Source organism: Ictidomys tridecemlineatus, chromosome 10 (assembly GCF_052094955.1).
Source record: "Ictidomys tridecemlineatus isolate mIctTri1 chromosome 10, mIctTri1.hap1, whole genome shotgun sequence".
Classification (NCBI taxonomy): Eukaryota; Metazoa; Chordata; class Mammalia; order Rodentia; family Sciuridae; genus Ictidomys; species Ictidomys tridecemlineatus.
Genome location: NC_135486.1, coordinates 125,242,098 through 125,258,186, shown reverse-complemented (window position 1 = coordinate 125,258,186; position 16,089 = coordinate 125,242,098). Strand labels below are relative to the sequence as shown.

Sequence of the window (16,089 nt, the reverse complement as noted above, 5' to 3'; positions counted from 1 at the left end):
GAGTCTCGAGTCACTTCCGAAGGCTAGAGTAGCCGCCGAGTCCTGGAAACCAGAGAGATGCCAAGGCTCTCAGAAGGTCCCGCCGCAGCCTAGAGCGCCTGGCCCTGCAGCTGAGGGACGTGGACATCGCCCCCAAGGAGCTGGGCGAGGGAAGAAGCAGGTGACCTTGGGGAGGCCCCGCGAGGAGGCGGATCCCGAAGTTAATTTGGCTGCTTCTGTGAGGAAAGGGGCAGGTGGTCCAGGAGATTACGTCCCAGATGGGGAAAAACAAAAAACAAAACGGGGCCCAGAAATAATGAGGTGTGTTTGAGGATATCAGGAGGTATAAAATCTATGGCTCAAATAATTGAAAAGTCCAGAGTGGGCCAGGATCGGCTGAATGCAGGGTCCAAAAGATATGAGGAACCTGTGGCTCACCATCCCTAATTCAGTTTTCCCATGCATTTAGATTCACCCTCAGGCAGGGTATCCTCTCTTGGTGGCAAGATGGCTTTCCCTATCTCCAGTAATTCCCAACAGCTTAGCAACTTGGTAGAAGGAGCACACTTCTCCCCCCCCCCCCTGAGATTTCCAATAAAATTTCCAGAACTAACTGATTGGATCAAGTGCCCATCCTGGAACACAGAGGTAAGTAACCCAAGAGATGGAGATAAATGCTCTGACTCGCATAAGACTGAGGGCAGCCAGATGGGGCTGGAAGAACTTACTGTGAAAAAGTGATTTCTGACCTAGTCAATCTGCTGGCTCTAACCAAGCTATCATCATGTCAGAGCTGGCCTTTGTTAGGTTCTTCATCATCAGCTTTGTCTACCCTGCTTCAGAGAGAGATGCCAATGGGAGGGAATCTCTATCTGTGATCTACCCCTGCATATCTTTATACACCCTCTGTAGTTGGGCCATCCACCTGGGAGAGACACAGCTGAGGAATACAGAAAGGCAAAGGGCTGTTGATGAGTTAAGTTTGGAAGTGTTGTGTCTAAACTGCCCAGGAAAGTGTGTGTGTGTGTGTGTGTGTGTGTGTGTGTGTGTGTGTGTGTGCTGGGAATTGAACCCAGGGCCTCACACATGTGAGGCAAGCACTCTACTGCTGACATTCCCAGCCCCCAATAAAACCTTGAGATTACTGAAATATTCTACATTAACATTTTGTATTGCAGCCATGACCACATGTGGCTATTAAGCCCTTGAAATGTGGCAAGGATGACTAAGGAACTTAAGTTTTAATTTTTTTAAATAGTCACATGTAATGAGTGTCTACTGTATTAGATGCATCAGGAGGTGTTCTTGAAGAGCTAGGTGGAGCTGTCCAGCAGAGATGAATTTACAGTCTGAACTGTAAAGCAGTTTGGTGATCAGACATGAGGAACAATGGTTGAAGCCATGGACATGAATGAAACAGTCCAGGTAATATATGTAGAGAAGACACCTCGTTCTGGGAAACAACCCTAAACAGGCAGAGAAATAGAAAGTGTTGACATGATGTTTTGAGTCATATTTCCCAGAAGTGTTCTGAGATGAGGGTTTGTGTTCAAATGTATTCAAATTATTTATTAAGAAAGTGCTACCTGGAGCTGGGCATGGTGGCACATCCCTGTAATCCTAGAGATTCTGGAGGCTCAGGTGGCCTCTACATTTTAACAAAACCCTATCTCAAAATAAAAAATAGAAAGGACTGGGGATGTGGCTCAGGGGTAAAGTACCCTTGGGTTCAATCCCCAATATCAAAATGCAACAAAGCTACCTCAACTTGGGGTGTAGCCCACTAATAGAGCATGTGCATAGCATACTTGAGGCCCAGGGTTCAATCTGATTGCCACCCCACAAAAAAAAAAAAAATGCTACCAAGAGAAACCAGTAAGGGAGCAGGAGGAGAAAAAGGAAGCCAAGCAAGCACATGATTATTGGGCAGAGAGTACTTCAGTTAGAACCACAAGGGAGCCCTGGAAGTAAGTTATGCCTCAGATTTGTCCAGAAACAAGGGATTTGGCCCTTTTGAACTTTCACATCCCTCAGAAGTCGAGTCTCAGGCACTTTTGTCAAGGCAAAGCCCTCCAGCAGCATGAGGATTAATGAATTAATAAATTATAAAAAGGCGGGAGTTCTAACTGTTGGAAGAGAAGCCATATGCCAAAGGTGGGGACCGTGGTAATACAGGACGTGTGAGGGAGAAATGGGCAAATGCACAAGTGCATACAGGACATGAAAGGATCCATGGGAGTGGTGCTACGTACTGCCACTGTCTCTTACAGAAGATGTTGATACGGAGAGATTGCTAAGTGACCTTGGGGAAAGTAATTTTAGGGAGGTGGTGGTAGCAGATGCCAAGTGTTAGTGCTTTAAGGAGTGAATGAAGTGGAAGGAAGAATGGGGAGAGCTGTTTTACAGGTTTGCTGAAAAGGGAAGGTCAGAAATGGAGGGTTGGAGTTTGAGAAGGTAGGAAGGGGCTGGCGGGGTAACTCAGTGGTAGAGTGCTTGTCTAGCATGCACTGCGTTCAACCCCCAGCACCACTACTACCACCCCCAAAGGTGGGAAGGTTTACTGAGGGAGTCTTGGAAGTCTAAGGGGAAGGAAGCTAGTGACAGAATGGCCATTGAAGGAAGGAGTTTTGGGGAAGATGGGACAGGATGGCATCTTGGGCCAAGTTAAACCAAGGTATTAATATGAAGGGGAGAAACACTTCTTCCTCAGGGATAGGTTAATACTCAGGGTACCACAAATGATATAAACCCCAATTCAAGCTAGTTTAAACATGAAGAGGGAGTAGTTTGTCAGTTAAAAGAATTAAATAAGAAGTAATGACTTCAGGCATGGCTGGATCCAGGGGTTCTAACAATGTCATTTTGAACTTGGCCTCTGGCTCTTTTAGCTCTGCTTTCCTCTCGGCTGCCTTTATTCTCAGACAGGTATTCTCCTTGATAGCAAGATGGCCAACAGCAGCTCTAAGCTTTGTTCTACAAGCTCAAGGGAAAAGATCGTAGCTTTCCTGATGGCTTCACCAAAAGAAATAGGGCAATCATCAGCTCAGCTTTTAGTCACCTTAAGACCATCTCTTGGATAATAATTTGTCACTGGGTATGGTGGGACACACCTGTAATCCCAGCAACTTGGGTGGCTGAAGCAGGATGATCACAAGTTCAAGACCGGCCTGGGCAACTTAGTAAGGACCTATCTCAAAATAAAAAATATTGCTGGGGATATAGTTGAGTTGGTAGAGTGCCTGCCTCACATGTACAAGGCCCTGGATTCAATCCCCAGCACCACACACACACACACAAAATAAGAAAAAAAAGGGGCGAAAAGGTGGGGGCTAGGGATGTAGTTCAATAGTGAAGTGCCCCTCGGTTCAATCCCCAGTACTGAAAAAATAAGAATTTGTTTATTCTTTGTCCCAGGTTCCTAGCAGAGCTGCTAAAACATGCACAATTTCCTAAGTGATAGAAACAATTTATGAAGAATCCCTTTGGTTATACTGAAGTTTTTGCTAATGAGTATTCATGGCAGTTCGTATGTAGCTTCAGTATGGGGTGAGCACCAGAAAGAACCTGGTGATTTGTGGATTGGAATTTGGAGCCTGTGGACCTGGGGATTGATCAGTGATTTATTAATCACCCATGCCTAAATCATGAAACCCCAATAAAAATTCAGAATGCTGGAGACCAACAGGTGTGAGTGCACCGATGTACCAGGAGGAAGTACCTGGAGTTCACAGGGACAGTGTCCTGGAACTCTGCCTTTGGATTCTCCCAGAATTTGCCCTGTGCCTTTGCCTGTTATTACTTGGCAGGTCTTAATTTGTATCCAATGAAACAAATCCCAAGTGTAGCACTTCCTGCATTCTGAGTCATTCTTGTGACTTACTGAACCTGAAAGTGTGGCCACCTCTCAAATGCCTTTGATTGAGCAGCTTTTGTGATGTTCACAGTATTTCCAATTTGGATACCTTCTTTCACAGCTGAATGACACGGGTGTGGTCAGCACTGTTTGAAGGGCACCCAGGGTTGGTGTGCAGGGGTGGAGGGCAGGTGGGTAGGCCTGGGGACAGACAGGAAGTTGGTGCACTGGTCCAGGAAAGGCTGATGCTAACCTGACAAAGGCAGTACAGTGGGGCCTGTACCCAGGGGAATATCCAGAGATTTTTGAGGACATAGTGCCAGGCTGGCTGGTGGGAAAAAGAGTGCAGGATGCCATTGAACTTCTGTAAGGGCCTGATGAGTGGCACTGAGGACAAAGTTTTGGGACCTCTTCCTCAGTTAGCTACTATGCACTCATTCAAATGACAATAACAAGGTAGGAGAATCACAAGTTTGAGGCCAGCCTGGGCAACTTGATGAGACCCTATCTTAAAAAAAAAGCGGGGGCTGGGGCTTAGCATGTAGAGGAGGCACTGGGTTTGTGCCTCAGAGCCACATAAAAAAGACAAATAAATAAAGGTGTCCATCTACAACTAAAAATATATTTAAAAAATATTTTTAGTTGTTGATGGACCTTTTATTTTATTTATTTGTATGTGATGCTGAGAATCAAACCCAGTGCCTCACGCAAGCCGGGCAAGCGCACTAACACTGAGCCCCAGCCCACAACTAAAAATATTTAAAACAACAACAACAAACTTGAGAGGGTCTCTAAAAACTTTAGAAATAAAAAAAATCTTAGAGATCATATAGTTAACTTCTATCCCCAATTTATAGATAATAAAGCCAAGGCCCATATAGATGCAGCAAATCATTTTTATTTACAAAGTGGATATGAATACAAATTTTGTTTTCCATTAAAAACATCAAGAAACTTAAATAGCCCAACAGAAAGGCTCAACTGAGTGACACAAATCATTTCTTCATTGAATGATTTGTTCATCTAAACATTACTATTGGTAAACAATAAATTCTTGATGTCATAAGCTGGTGAGACAGGATAGCAGAAACAGAACCAAGCAAGCTAGTAATTTGGGATATCTAGGTGCTATGAAAAAAAAATCAAAGGACAACTGACAAGAGGGCTACTTGAGATAAGAAGTGATGTCGTCCCAGGTAGACTGTTGAATGAGGACAAGCCATGGGGAAAGCTGGGGGCAGCATTCCAAAAAAGGGAAGAACATTTGCAAAGATCCTGGGGGAATGGGTTGGGGCTGTGGCTCAGCGAGCACTCATGTCGCACGTGCGAGACCCTGGGCTCAATCCAAGTGAAATAAAGGTGTTGTGTCCAACTACAACTAAAAAAATAATAAAAAAAAAAAAGATCCTGGGGGAAGACAATCTTAGGATGTTTGTAAAACAGATGACCAGTCTGGCTGCGGGGAGAGTAAGTGAAATGAGTGATATTAGATTCAAAGGTGGGCAGGGGCCAGATATGCAGCCACAGGGAAGAGTCTTGATTTTGTGTTGACACCAGCCATATTAAGATATAATTAATCTATCACCTGCCCCCACTGAGATGCAACTCACACATTTAAAGTAGAAATTTAGATTTCATCCTAAGTGCAATGAAAAATTACTCAGGTAAGATGGATGTTTGTTTATTTACTTACAGTGCTGGGGATTGAACCTAGGGCTTTGCACATGATAAGCATGTGTTCTACCACTGAGCTACACTCCAACCCCCTGACCACATTTTAAAGACTGTGTGGAGAATGGACTTGACAGATATTAAGAATAAGAACAGAGCCTACAGGACCTACTGGAGAGCTCTTGAGGTAACCTAGATGATGGATGATCCCAAAATGAACCACAGTGTTAATAGTGGTAAGGGTGACAAATGGTCACATTTGAGATCTAGTGTAGGGAAGAAACCTACAGGTCTGGGTACTGGGTTAGGTGTGGGAAAAGGGGAAGAGAGTGTGGTATTGCCTTTTATTTAATGTATAAGAGAGTGAAGCCAGGTGTGGTGGGCACATGCTTGTAATCCCAACGACTTGGGAGGCTGAGCATGGGGATCCCAAATCTGAGGCTAACCTAGGCAACTTAGTGAGACCCTCTCTCAAAAATAAAAATGAAAAGGGCTGGGGGTGGAGCTCAGAGGTAGAGTAGCCCTGGGTTCAATCCTACAATACCCAGTAATAGCAGGGGTCAGGGGTAAGGGAGGAGAGTGTGGGAGAAAAATGAGCCCTGTTTTGCATATACTGAGTCTAGTACCACAATACTGGTCCCTTCAGTTGGGAAGACTGATTAGTAGTTCAAGTGCACTGCGTGCATGACTGATGTGATTCTGCAACATGTACGATCAGAAAAATGAGAAATTATATCATTTATGTGTATCAAAGTACATAAATGATTGTCATGTGTAACTAATTAGGAAAAATTAAAAAATTAATTAAAAAAATAGTTTTAAGGGTGGGGTTGTGGTTCAGTGGTAGAATGCTCGCCTACCATTTGTGAATCACTGGGTTCGATTCTCAGCACCACATATAAACAAATAAAATAAAGTCTGTCAAAAACTAAAATATATATATATATATTTAAAAAATTGTTTTAAGTGCAACATACTCACAGAGGCCTACAGATGAAAATGGCCAGGCACAAGGACAGAGAAACAGATGAAGCCTACCCCCAGCTCTTCTTAAGTCACTGTCTCAGGACCAAAACCCAAGAAATACATCTTGGTACCACGCCCTGTTGAGAGATGGTAGTTAAGGGGGCTGAAGATGTGGCTCAAGCGGTAGTGCGCTCGCCTGGCATGCGTGTGGCCCGGGTTCAATCCTCAGCACCACATACAAAGATGTTGTGCCCGCCGAAAACTAAAAAATAAATATTAAAAATTCTAAAAAAAAAAAAAAATTCCATTCCAGGGACTGGGTTGTAGTTCAGTGGTAGAGCGCTCGCCTCGCATGTTCGAGACCCTGGGTTCAATCCTCAGCACCACAGAAAAATAAATAACAAGTGAGAGATGGTAGTTAGGATGTATTTGGCTGCAAAACCTCCCCCCCAAAAACACAGATGATCCTGTTTAAACCATAAGGACACTCCTCATTTCACATCAGTAGTCTTCTTGGGCATTCTTTGCTTTGTCCTTCTCTGGGATTTGGCCTTGTCATCAACTGGGAGCAAGATGGGCACAGCAATTCCAGGTTTCCAATCCAGACCTCACAACATCCAGAGAAGGATGTGCATCTCTTCAATGCCTCCTTAACAATAAGGAATCCTTGCCAAATTATTTTGTTATATTATGTGCATGTATAGATATTATATATGCACATAATATAACAAAATAATTTTTTTTGCTTTAGATGTTGATGGACTCTATTTTATTCATTTATTTATATGCGGTGCTGAAAATTGAACCCAGTGCCTCACACATGCTAGGGAAGCGCTCCACCACTGAGCCACAACCCCAGCCTGATATATAATGAATTTCACCATTATAATTATAATGCTCCAGAAAAAAAAATATGGGCCAGGGTGAGGAATTCTTCCCTGAACCGCCCCCCCCCCAAGCAAGCAGATCTCTTACTAATCCTTGGTCCCAAAGAAGTCACACATCCAGCCCTAAACAAAACCCCTGCAAGGAGAACTGGCCCACTAAAATTGGAACAGACCTGTTAGGATTTCTTCCTGGAGCTGGGGAAAAGGCCATCCTGAACTAAATCAGAACACTGCTGGGAGAAAGAAAAATGGCTGTTAAGCAGGAGTTCAAAGTCTGCCACACAGTAGAAAAAAACAGATTGCTGGGGTTGGGAGGTGGAAAGCCATTTGATTTTAAGAGCATCTTTCTAAGGAGTTCAAGATTCTAGGACAAGCAAGGTGGAGCAAACCTGCAATCCCAGTGACTTAGGATTTTGAAACAGGAGGATCACAAGTTCAAGGCCAGCCTCAGCAATTTAGGGAGACCCTCATCAACTTACACCCTGCCTCAAAATAAAAAGGACTGAGGATGTAGCTTAGAGGTAAAGCTCCCCTGAGTTTGATCCCTAGTACAACAAAAGTTCAAGATTCTGCACAAAGAATTTTTTTTCCAACTGTAAACACATAAATGTTTGAAAGAGAAAAATCTCCAAGCAAATTCAGCCTTCTAAAGTTGCAATTATTTCAGTTTCCCTTGTCTCCACCCCTTATACACATGCTATTTTTCTACAATGGCCAGGAGCTCTTCATTTAACGTTGCTCACAGATGTTTTCACAGGTGTCTGGCTCTCCTGGACTCTACCTCTGAACCTACATTTCACCCCAGCTGCTCAGGAGGCAAATTTGAGGCCAGGTGGTGCAACTTAGTGGCACCCTATGGCAAAATAAAGTGCTAGAGATGTAGAGTTCTTGCCCAGCATGCACAAGGCCCTGGGTTCAAGCCCCAGAACTGGGCAGGGCGGGGTGGGGGACCATGTAACCATACCCAGACTAGACTGGACCTTTGTGCTCTTTCCACTCTTTCACAATAATATGGTCGTAAGTACAGAGGGACATCTTGAAGAGACTGTACATCTGAGGAAATTCTCTGCAGTCAAACCTGTTCCCCAATATCAGTGTCAGTCAACTTCTCAGCCTCCACTGATGTAAGAACACTGATATTTCATTTAAGGTCCTTTGATAAGACACATCCATGTGAGGCTTTGGATTTGCTTGGTTTTGGGGTTGGGAAGAGGGAAAGTCACTTTCTTGATGCAGAACAAGCTTTAGTGCCACTAGCAGTAACTGTTACAGATGAGTCTAAATCCTGGCTTATAGTATTTGTTGGCAGTGGCAGCAGTTTTATTTTCAATTTCTTTTTTTTTTTTTTAAGCAGTTACCAGATGAGATCCATTCTATGGCTTGGAACTGTTCCTCAAACCTGTGTCCTAAGTCTGTAAGCTGCCTAATACCCTTAATAAATCCCTCTTTGCTTAAATCAGCCAATGTAAGTCTGTTATCTGTAAATCAAGATTCCTGATGTAGGGGGAAATGCTGGGGAGTGACATTGGTCCAGTTATGTTGTGTGCATGTATGAATATGAAACAAATCATTACAACAAGAAGGCATGAATTTAAAAAAGTGAAAGAAAAATCCTTTTATAGAAGTTGCTATGGGGCTGGGGATGTGGCTCAAGGGTAGTGAGCTCACCTGGCATGCATGCAGCCCGGGTTTGATCCTCAGCACCACATACAAACAAAGATGTTGTGTCCACCAAAAACTAAAAAATAAATATTAAAATTCTCTCTCTCTCACTCTGTCTTTAAAAAAAAAAAGAGTGTGAGATGCTTTATAAAAAAAAAAAAAAAGAAGTTGCTATAGTCAGCAGCTGTAGAAAATATTTCCCCCATTTTGGACTTTCCTGAGCACTGTGTTTCTCAAATTTCAGGCATTCACACTCAGCTTTCCCCAAAATGTGTCATAGGTTCATAACACCCATTATGTTACTTACCAAATAGTGTACTTTAAAAATAAATTGTTTTTACTTTTTTTTGAGGGGGTGCTGGGGATTAAAGCTCATACATGCTAAGCAAGTGCTCTAATTTTTTTTTTTTTTTAATTTGGAGACAAGGTCTCACTAAGTTGCTTAGACTGGTTTCAAACTTGGCGATCCTCCTGTCTCAGCCTCCTGAGTCGCTGGGATTACAGGAGTGCAATACTGCACCAGGCTTCCCTCCTCCTTTCTTTTCTGTGGTGCTAGTGTCAAAATCAGGACTTTGCACATACTAGGATAGTACTTTACCACTGGGTTACATTCCCATGGGTATATAATGAGTTTCAGAAACATAACTTAGAGTTAGGCAGCCACTGTCACCACCTCAGGGTGAGGTCACAGAAAGCTGCCATGAGATGATGGATGTGAAAGGTCATTTACTACCTTGCACTCATTCATTCAATCGAAATTTACTGGGCACTCACTCACTGGGAGCCCCATCCTGTGTTAAGCGCTGGGGTCAGGGCGGGACCAAGACTCAGGGCTGTCCTTAAAAGGCCCCCCAAGCCCGGCGCAGTGACGTAAGCCTGTCATCCCAGCGGCTCGGGAGGCTGAGGCAGGAGGATCGTGAGTTCAAAGCCAGCCTCAGCAACAGCAAGGCACTAAGCAACTCAGTGAACCCTGTCTCCAAATAAAATACAAAATAGGGCTGGGGATGGGGCTCAGTGGTCATGAGCTCGAGATCAATCCCCCGTAACAACAACAAAAGGCTTCTTAAGGTGGTCCTTCACCCTCGGTGTCATCTGTAAGAAATTCTGTGGGTGGGAGACGACCAAGGGAATTGCTTCTTAGGTTGCAGAAGGGTCCTAGGGGAGTCCGGCAAAGTTGTCCTGGTGGCTCTGACTATGTGAGGTCAGCGTCCCCGCAGGTTGTGAGACAGGAGCGCTGGTATCTGAGGTCGGGACTGGACGCCCCGGGATCCCTTCCCAACTCCTCCCAGTTCGTTCCTTCTCAGATCTCCTTCTGAAGTGGAAGCCACTGTTCCCATTTTGCAGCTAACAGTTTAAAGAAGAGAGACGAGTCACACCTGAGCCCCGGTCCAGGCACTGGTCCTACCTCCAGCTGCGGCAGAGGCCGCCAGATCGCTCAGGGAGTTCGGTGCCGCTCTGCGCCGGGCCCAGGATGTTCCGGAGCAGTCCTTGCGGTGGCTGCCTGCAGGCCGGGGCCTTCTTCCCTTTGAACCCAGCCTAGCCCTACCTAACCCTCGAAGTCCGCTGCCCTGGGAACTACAAGCTCATGAGCGGTCGGGCCCCTGGTACATTACCGGGCGCTCTTCACTGCTCCGCCGTGCCGGGGGACCTTCGTCTTTCCTCAGCTTGCCAGGCCTGAGGGAGCTATGGAAACTTTAATCCTTCCCCGCCTCCCTGACACAAACACCCTCCTCTTCCGCCCCACTCCCGGAAGTCGGCTATATGCCCATAGAAACTGGAGGCTAGAGGAACCCAGACCTGCACTCTCTTCCGCCGGATGTGACCTGCCTCCCAAGTGCCCTTCCTCGGTTGCACGCGCGGGTTCCCAGTGCTCACTACTGGCTCTCGGGGGCAGACTACGACCACAATGGCTGCCGTCACCCTGCTGCGCGCGACGCCCCGCTTTAGTGGTGAGGAGGCAGGGAGGGCGATGGTGGCCTGGAGGCACGTGCGGGCTTTGCGGTAGCTGGGCTCGGATTCACGCCCTGACTCCGCGCCCCTGTCTTGGCAGGTTTCTGCGCCAGCCCGACCCCATTACTGCAGGGCGTGTTGCGACCGCTGAAAGCCCGGGCATTACCCCTCTTGTACCGCAGTCTGGCTGTGGAAGCCAAGAAGACCTACGTGCGCGACAAGCCCCATGTGAATGTGGGTACCATTGGCCATGTGGACCACGGCAAGACCACACTGACTGCAGCCATCACGAAAAGTGAGCAGGCTTGGGGTGGGGGCGTCCGCCAGAGCCCTATCTACTTGAGGGACTGGGAACCAGGGAGGTGGGGGCCACCACGGTGTCGGTTGGTAGAGTTTACTGTCGCCCCAAGAGAACTCCAACGTGGGGGAGGTGATTTGGAAAACGTAGGAGCCAGATTTCCCTGAACTTTATACATTAATTATGTAAAAATTCTAAGGATGTACATTTAACTATCTATCTTTCCTTTGGCCTTGGGAAATGCAGATAAGAGGCTTCCCCAGAAGTCACTGGGTAGGCCCTTGAGGCCTTTTAAATTTTTTTCTGGTCCAAAGTGGTCTCCGCTGGAAGAGACTTTTTAATTGGTGCATTTTGGTTGTATATAATGGTGGGATTTGTTGTTACATATTGTATATACACACAGAATAACTATAATTTGCCCAATATCATTTCCCAGCATTAACTCTTGCCCCGCCTCTCCCCCCACCCCGCCCCTTTTCATCTACTGATCTCCCTTAGGTTTACTTAGATGGGAGGGACTCAGGGGTGGGGCCTGAGTTCTGCCTCTAGCTTTGAACTTGGGCTGAGAGGTGTGTTCTCTTCCCTCCAATTAGTTCTAGCCGAGGGAGGTGGGGCTAAATTCAAGAAGTATGAAGAGATTGACAATGCCCCGGAAGAGCGAGCTCGGGGTATCACCATCAATGCGGCCCATGTGGAATATAGCACTGCTGCCCGCCACTATGCCCACACAGACTGCCCGGGTCATGCAGATTACGTTAAGGTGAGGGTTGCTAGGAACAGGTCCAGAATCTGCCTCAAGATAATGATAGGCTTTGTGGGGAGGGGGTGCTTTAGGAGAGATTCAGATGTTTGGATGTGAGATCAAGGGTTTGCCACGGCCACAAGTGGTGGTAAAGAGCTGAGGAGGTTGTTTTCTGTCTTTCTACCCAGAATATGATCACAGGCACTGCTCCTCTTGATGGTTGTATCCTTGTGGTGGCAGCCAATGATGGTCCCATGCCCCAGACCCGAGAGCACTTATTACTGGCTAAGCAGGTACTCAAGAGCCTGGACGGGGATGGAAAGAGGAAGAGTGGGAACTTGAGTGACTCTGAACATCGACTCTATTCCTTTCCCATTTACAGATTGGGGTGGAGCACATTGTGGTGTATGTGAATAAGGCAGATGCTGTCCAGGACTCTGAAATGGTGGAGCTAGTAGAGCTGGAGATCCGAGAACTGCTCACAGAATTTGGCTACAAGGGGGAGGAGACACCAGTCATTATAGGCTCTGCTCTTTGTGCCCTTGAGGTAAAGGCAGGGGTTGGTGCTGATGGGTGATGGGGCTAGGAGGGTATTCAAGGGCTTTGCTGTCCAGGGGAGTGGCTCTTGGTGAGAGAAACAAAGGAAATTTCAGAATCCTACCCCATCCCCCAACAGCAACGTGACCCTGAGCTAGGTGTGAAGTCGGTGCAGAAGCTGCTGGATGCTGTGGACACTTACATCCCAGTGCCCACACGGGATCTGGAGAAGCCTTTCCTGCTGCCTGTAGAGTCAGTTTACTCTATTCCTGGTGAGGACTCTGCCTGTTCATCACCTCCCACAGCAACAGCCTGACCCAGGGTCTGACATCCTGTTCTCCTTTCTCCTAGGCCGAGGCACAGTGGTGACAGGTACATTGGAACGTGGTGTTTTGAAGAAAGGAGATGAGTGTGAATTTCTGGGACATAGCAAGAACATTCGCACTGTTGTGACAGGTATAAGAAGCAAACCCTGGCATCCAGGGACTGACTCCAAGATGACTTTCTCTTGTGCCTTCCTTCTGCCTGACACCCCTCCCCATTTTCCTCTTGTGTCTTGTCTACTCCCTCCCTTTTCTCTTCCTCATTAGGCATTGAGATGTTTCACAAGAGCCTGGAGAGGGCAGAGGCAGGGGATAACCTTGGAGCCCTGGTCCGAGGCTTGAAGCGGGAAGATCTGAGGCGTGGCTTGGTCATGGCCAAGCCAGGTTCCATCCAGCCCCACCAGAAGGTGGAGGCTCAGGTGAGGGCACTAAGTAATGGTGGCATGCTGAGGGCCATTGCCAAGTAGGAATGACGCATCGAAATTTCCTTGCCAGAGTACCCCATGTTAAATGGACTTGCCTTGGAAATTCGCTGTGACATTGCATGTGTGTTTGAGAAAGGTGACCCTGCTCAAGGACCAGGGTGGATCCAGGTTTAGGGTGTATCCTGCAGGTTTTAGGAAGTATCCCTCCTTGGGTTTAGGGCGTTCCCGGTTTAAGACAATCTGGGTTTAGGGCGATTCCAGGTTTAAGATAATTCCTGCTGGGAACAGGGCGTATCCTGCTGCCTCAGTTCCCCATGGAATTGAGAAAGTATTTGGGACGTGAATTGGGCGGCAGAACTTGGATTTCCCCAGAACCTGTTTGTACAGGGCCAGTGTGAGTTTGGGAATAAAGGATTGCTGTTTGAATCTACTAAGTGTGAGTGGCTCGTGATCTTGTGCCCAGCCAGACTGCGGTGGCAGGGCTGAGCTAACCTGTCCCCTGCAGAGCAGCAGGGCTTCTAGCCAAGGCCAGCTCATCCTCATTGCTCTTTCCTCCAGGTTTACATCCTCAGCAAGGAGGAGGGTGGCCGCCACAAGCCCTTTGTATCCCACTTCATGCCTGTCATGTTCTCCCTGACTTGGGACATGGCCTGTCGTGTTGTCTTGCCTCCAGGGAAGGTATGGTGGGTATAGGGAATGTGAAGGCGGGAAGGGAGTATTATTCCTACCAGCTCTCACAGTTCAAAGATGTCATAGAAAGCTCGGGTGGGTCTGTTTCCTTGGGCTAAGAGAGGCTGGCGGCTGCTGCTGAGCACGCACTGGAGTTGGGAGTCCTCATCCAGCATGCCCTAGGGTGAACTAGGCCAAAAGCCCAGCTACACCACCATTTACCCACAAAATTTCCCTGGAAAGGATGCCTCTTGACAAGTGTTGTTAAATACAAAGAATTCTGACAAAGAAACCTGTTAAAAGCAAAGTTTCTAAATATTTTTCTTAAGAATGTACCTCAAGCTGGGTGTGGTGGTGCATACTTGTAATCCCAGCAATTTGGGAAGCTGAGGTTGGAAGATTGCAAGTTCAAGGTCAACCTCTGCAATTTAGCAAGACTACCATCTCATGTGGTTCAGTGATTAAGCACCTCTGTTCAATATCCAGTACCAAAATGTGGTGGGGGGAGTACCCTACCCTAGAAGCACAGGGTTTCTTGATGTCTGTGGTCTGATGGTCAGAATACATGAAGCTGTGCCCAGACAAATTCATCACCCTGCTGCATTTTCCCATGACTTAACTCCACAGCAGCCAGCAGTTAGACTGCTAAGTCTGTTTGGACCATCTCTCCACCTCTTCCAGGAGCTTGCCATGCCTGGGGAGGACTTGAAGCTCAGCCTAATCTTGCGGCAGCCAATGATCTTAGAGAAAGGCCAGCGTTTCACCCTGAGAGATGGCAATCGGACCATTGGCACAGGCCTTGTCACAGACATACCAGCAATGACCGAAGAGGACAAGAACATCAAATGGAGTTGAGTGTGGACTTCTGCTCAGGTTCTCTTAATTTTAGAGCTGCAATCTAGCCCAATGCAGCTAGATGGACACTTCCCCTGGTTACATGGGGTGGCCTGCCAGGCAAAGATAGGGCAATAAAATTTGTGAATAGTAAGCTAGCCTTTGTGTCTTATGTCCTTTGCATAAATTGAAGTGACAAGAGATTACATAAAGTAAATGAAGCCCAAGATGGATGAAGAGTTTAGTTCAGTCCATTTCTATGGGGGCTATATAAACTAAAAGCTCTTCAAAGCCATTTTGAGTTTGAGAAGCAGAATCTACTATTGGTGAGCTTATGAATCCTAAAAGATTTGCCTGTCACTTGGAGACACCATGGAGTCAGCTGTCACTAAGCACTCATCTTTCTTGACCACCCATTTAAGTACTATGTTAGTGGGGACTATACTTTTTTCATCTCTGGACCTAGCAGCCAGTGTAAGAAGTACTAAGTACATATCTCAGAAAGCCAAGTAATCATTCCTGAAGAGTACTTGAGTGGTCATTACCGGTTTCAAGTACAGGAATGAGAACATTTAAGAATGCAGTTAGGGCTGGGAGTGTAGCAAGCTCAATAGTAGAGTGCTTGCCTGGCAGCATCCAGCCACATGTTCAGTCAGATTTGAAATTAAGGAAAAGGGAATGTGTCAAATATATAAGGAATGAAATGCTGAGATCTTTAAAAAAACCATGTAACATGGTATGACTGCCACAGAAGCTGATCCCAATAAAAAAAAAAGTGGGGATTTTTATAAATGGGCAGGCCTGTCAAGCTTGCATCCTGATGCCTGAACATCTCATGATACCTGCCCATTCAACAGCAGACTCAAAACCTGATCTATGATCCAAAGCAGAAGCAAACTAAGAAAAAATGGGAAAGAGGATGAATGCAAGGAAAATCCATCCTAAGACAAGGCAGGTTTGTTTCAGCACCCTCCTGTTCAAGCAAGGCTGAGAGTTTTCATGGGAACTGCTAACTCCATGAAAGCTAAAGCTCCAACTTTTGAGATTTCTGCCTAAAGATGATAAATCAATTTATGACCTTCCCACAAAGCATCAAAAACTATTCCATAATATCCACAAATACCTTCCACAATAACTATACATACATCCTGAGCCCAAATGCATGCAGGCTTTACATCTGTTTCTATTGCTGACCCCTGCCCCTTTTATACTTGGGGTTGAACCCTGGTGCACACGCTACCACTGAGCTACATTCATAGCCCAGACTGGCCTCAAAACTTGATGCTCCTGCCA

At 46.3% G+C, this 16,089-nt stretch overlaps 1 protein-coding gene and 1 long non-coding RNA gene across 2 annotated transcripts; both read left to right on the top strand.

Moving 5' to 3' along the window:
* Nucleotides 1-86: 86 nt before the first annotated feature.
* On the top strand, nucleotides 87-8,815 carry LOC144367510 (uncharacterized). The gene is made up of 2 exons (XR_013426967.1): nucleotides 87-627; nucleotides 8,711-8,815. It is a non-coding gene; the product is annotated as an uncharacterized LOC144367510 (long non-coding RNA).
* A 1,993-nt stretch (nucleotides 8,816-10,808) lies between these two features.
* On the top strand, nucleotides 10,809-14,950 carry Tufm (Tu translation elongation factor, mitochondrial). Its single transcript, XM_005323797.5, has 10 exons — nucleotides 10,809-10,967; nucleotides 11,069-11,263; nucleotides 11,860-12,026; nucleotides 12,197-12,301; nucleotides 12,391-12,555; nucleotides 12,685-12,817; nucleotides 12,897-13,001; nucleotides 13,136-13,287; nucleotides 13,852-13,971; nucleotides 14,644-14,950. The coding sequence occupies exons 1-10, from the start codon at nucleotides 10,925-10,927 to the stop codon at nucleotides 14,815-14,817; spliced, it is 1,359 nt and encodes a 452-aa protein (XP_005323854.1). The 5' UTR covers nucleotides 10,809-10,924; the 3' UTR covers nucleotides 14,818-14,950.
* Nucleotides 14,951-16,089: the final 1,139 nt, after the last annotated feature.

What these genes read in the sequence shown, in the direction of transcription:
- Tufm (XM_005323797.5), top strand. Translation starts at nt 10,925, where the DNA reads ATGGCTGCCGTCACCCTGCTGCGCGCGACGCCCCGCTTTAGTG. An exon ending in GTCATGCAGATTACGTTAAG is followed by an intron (nt 12,027 to 12,196) that starts GTGAGGGTTGCT and finishes CTTTCTACCCAG; the next exon opens with AATATGATCACAGGCACTGC. An exon ending in CATTCGCACTGTTGTGACAG is followed by an intron (nt 13,002 to 13,135) that starts GTATAAGAAGCA and finishes CTTCCTCATTAG; the next exon opens with GCATTGAGATGTTTCACAAG.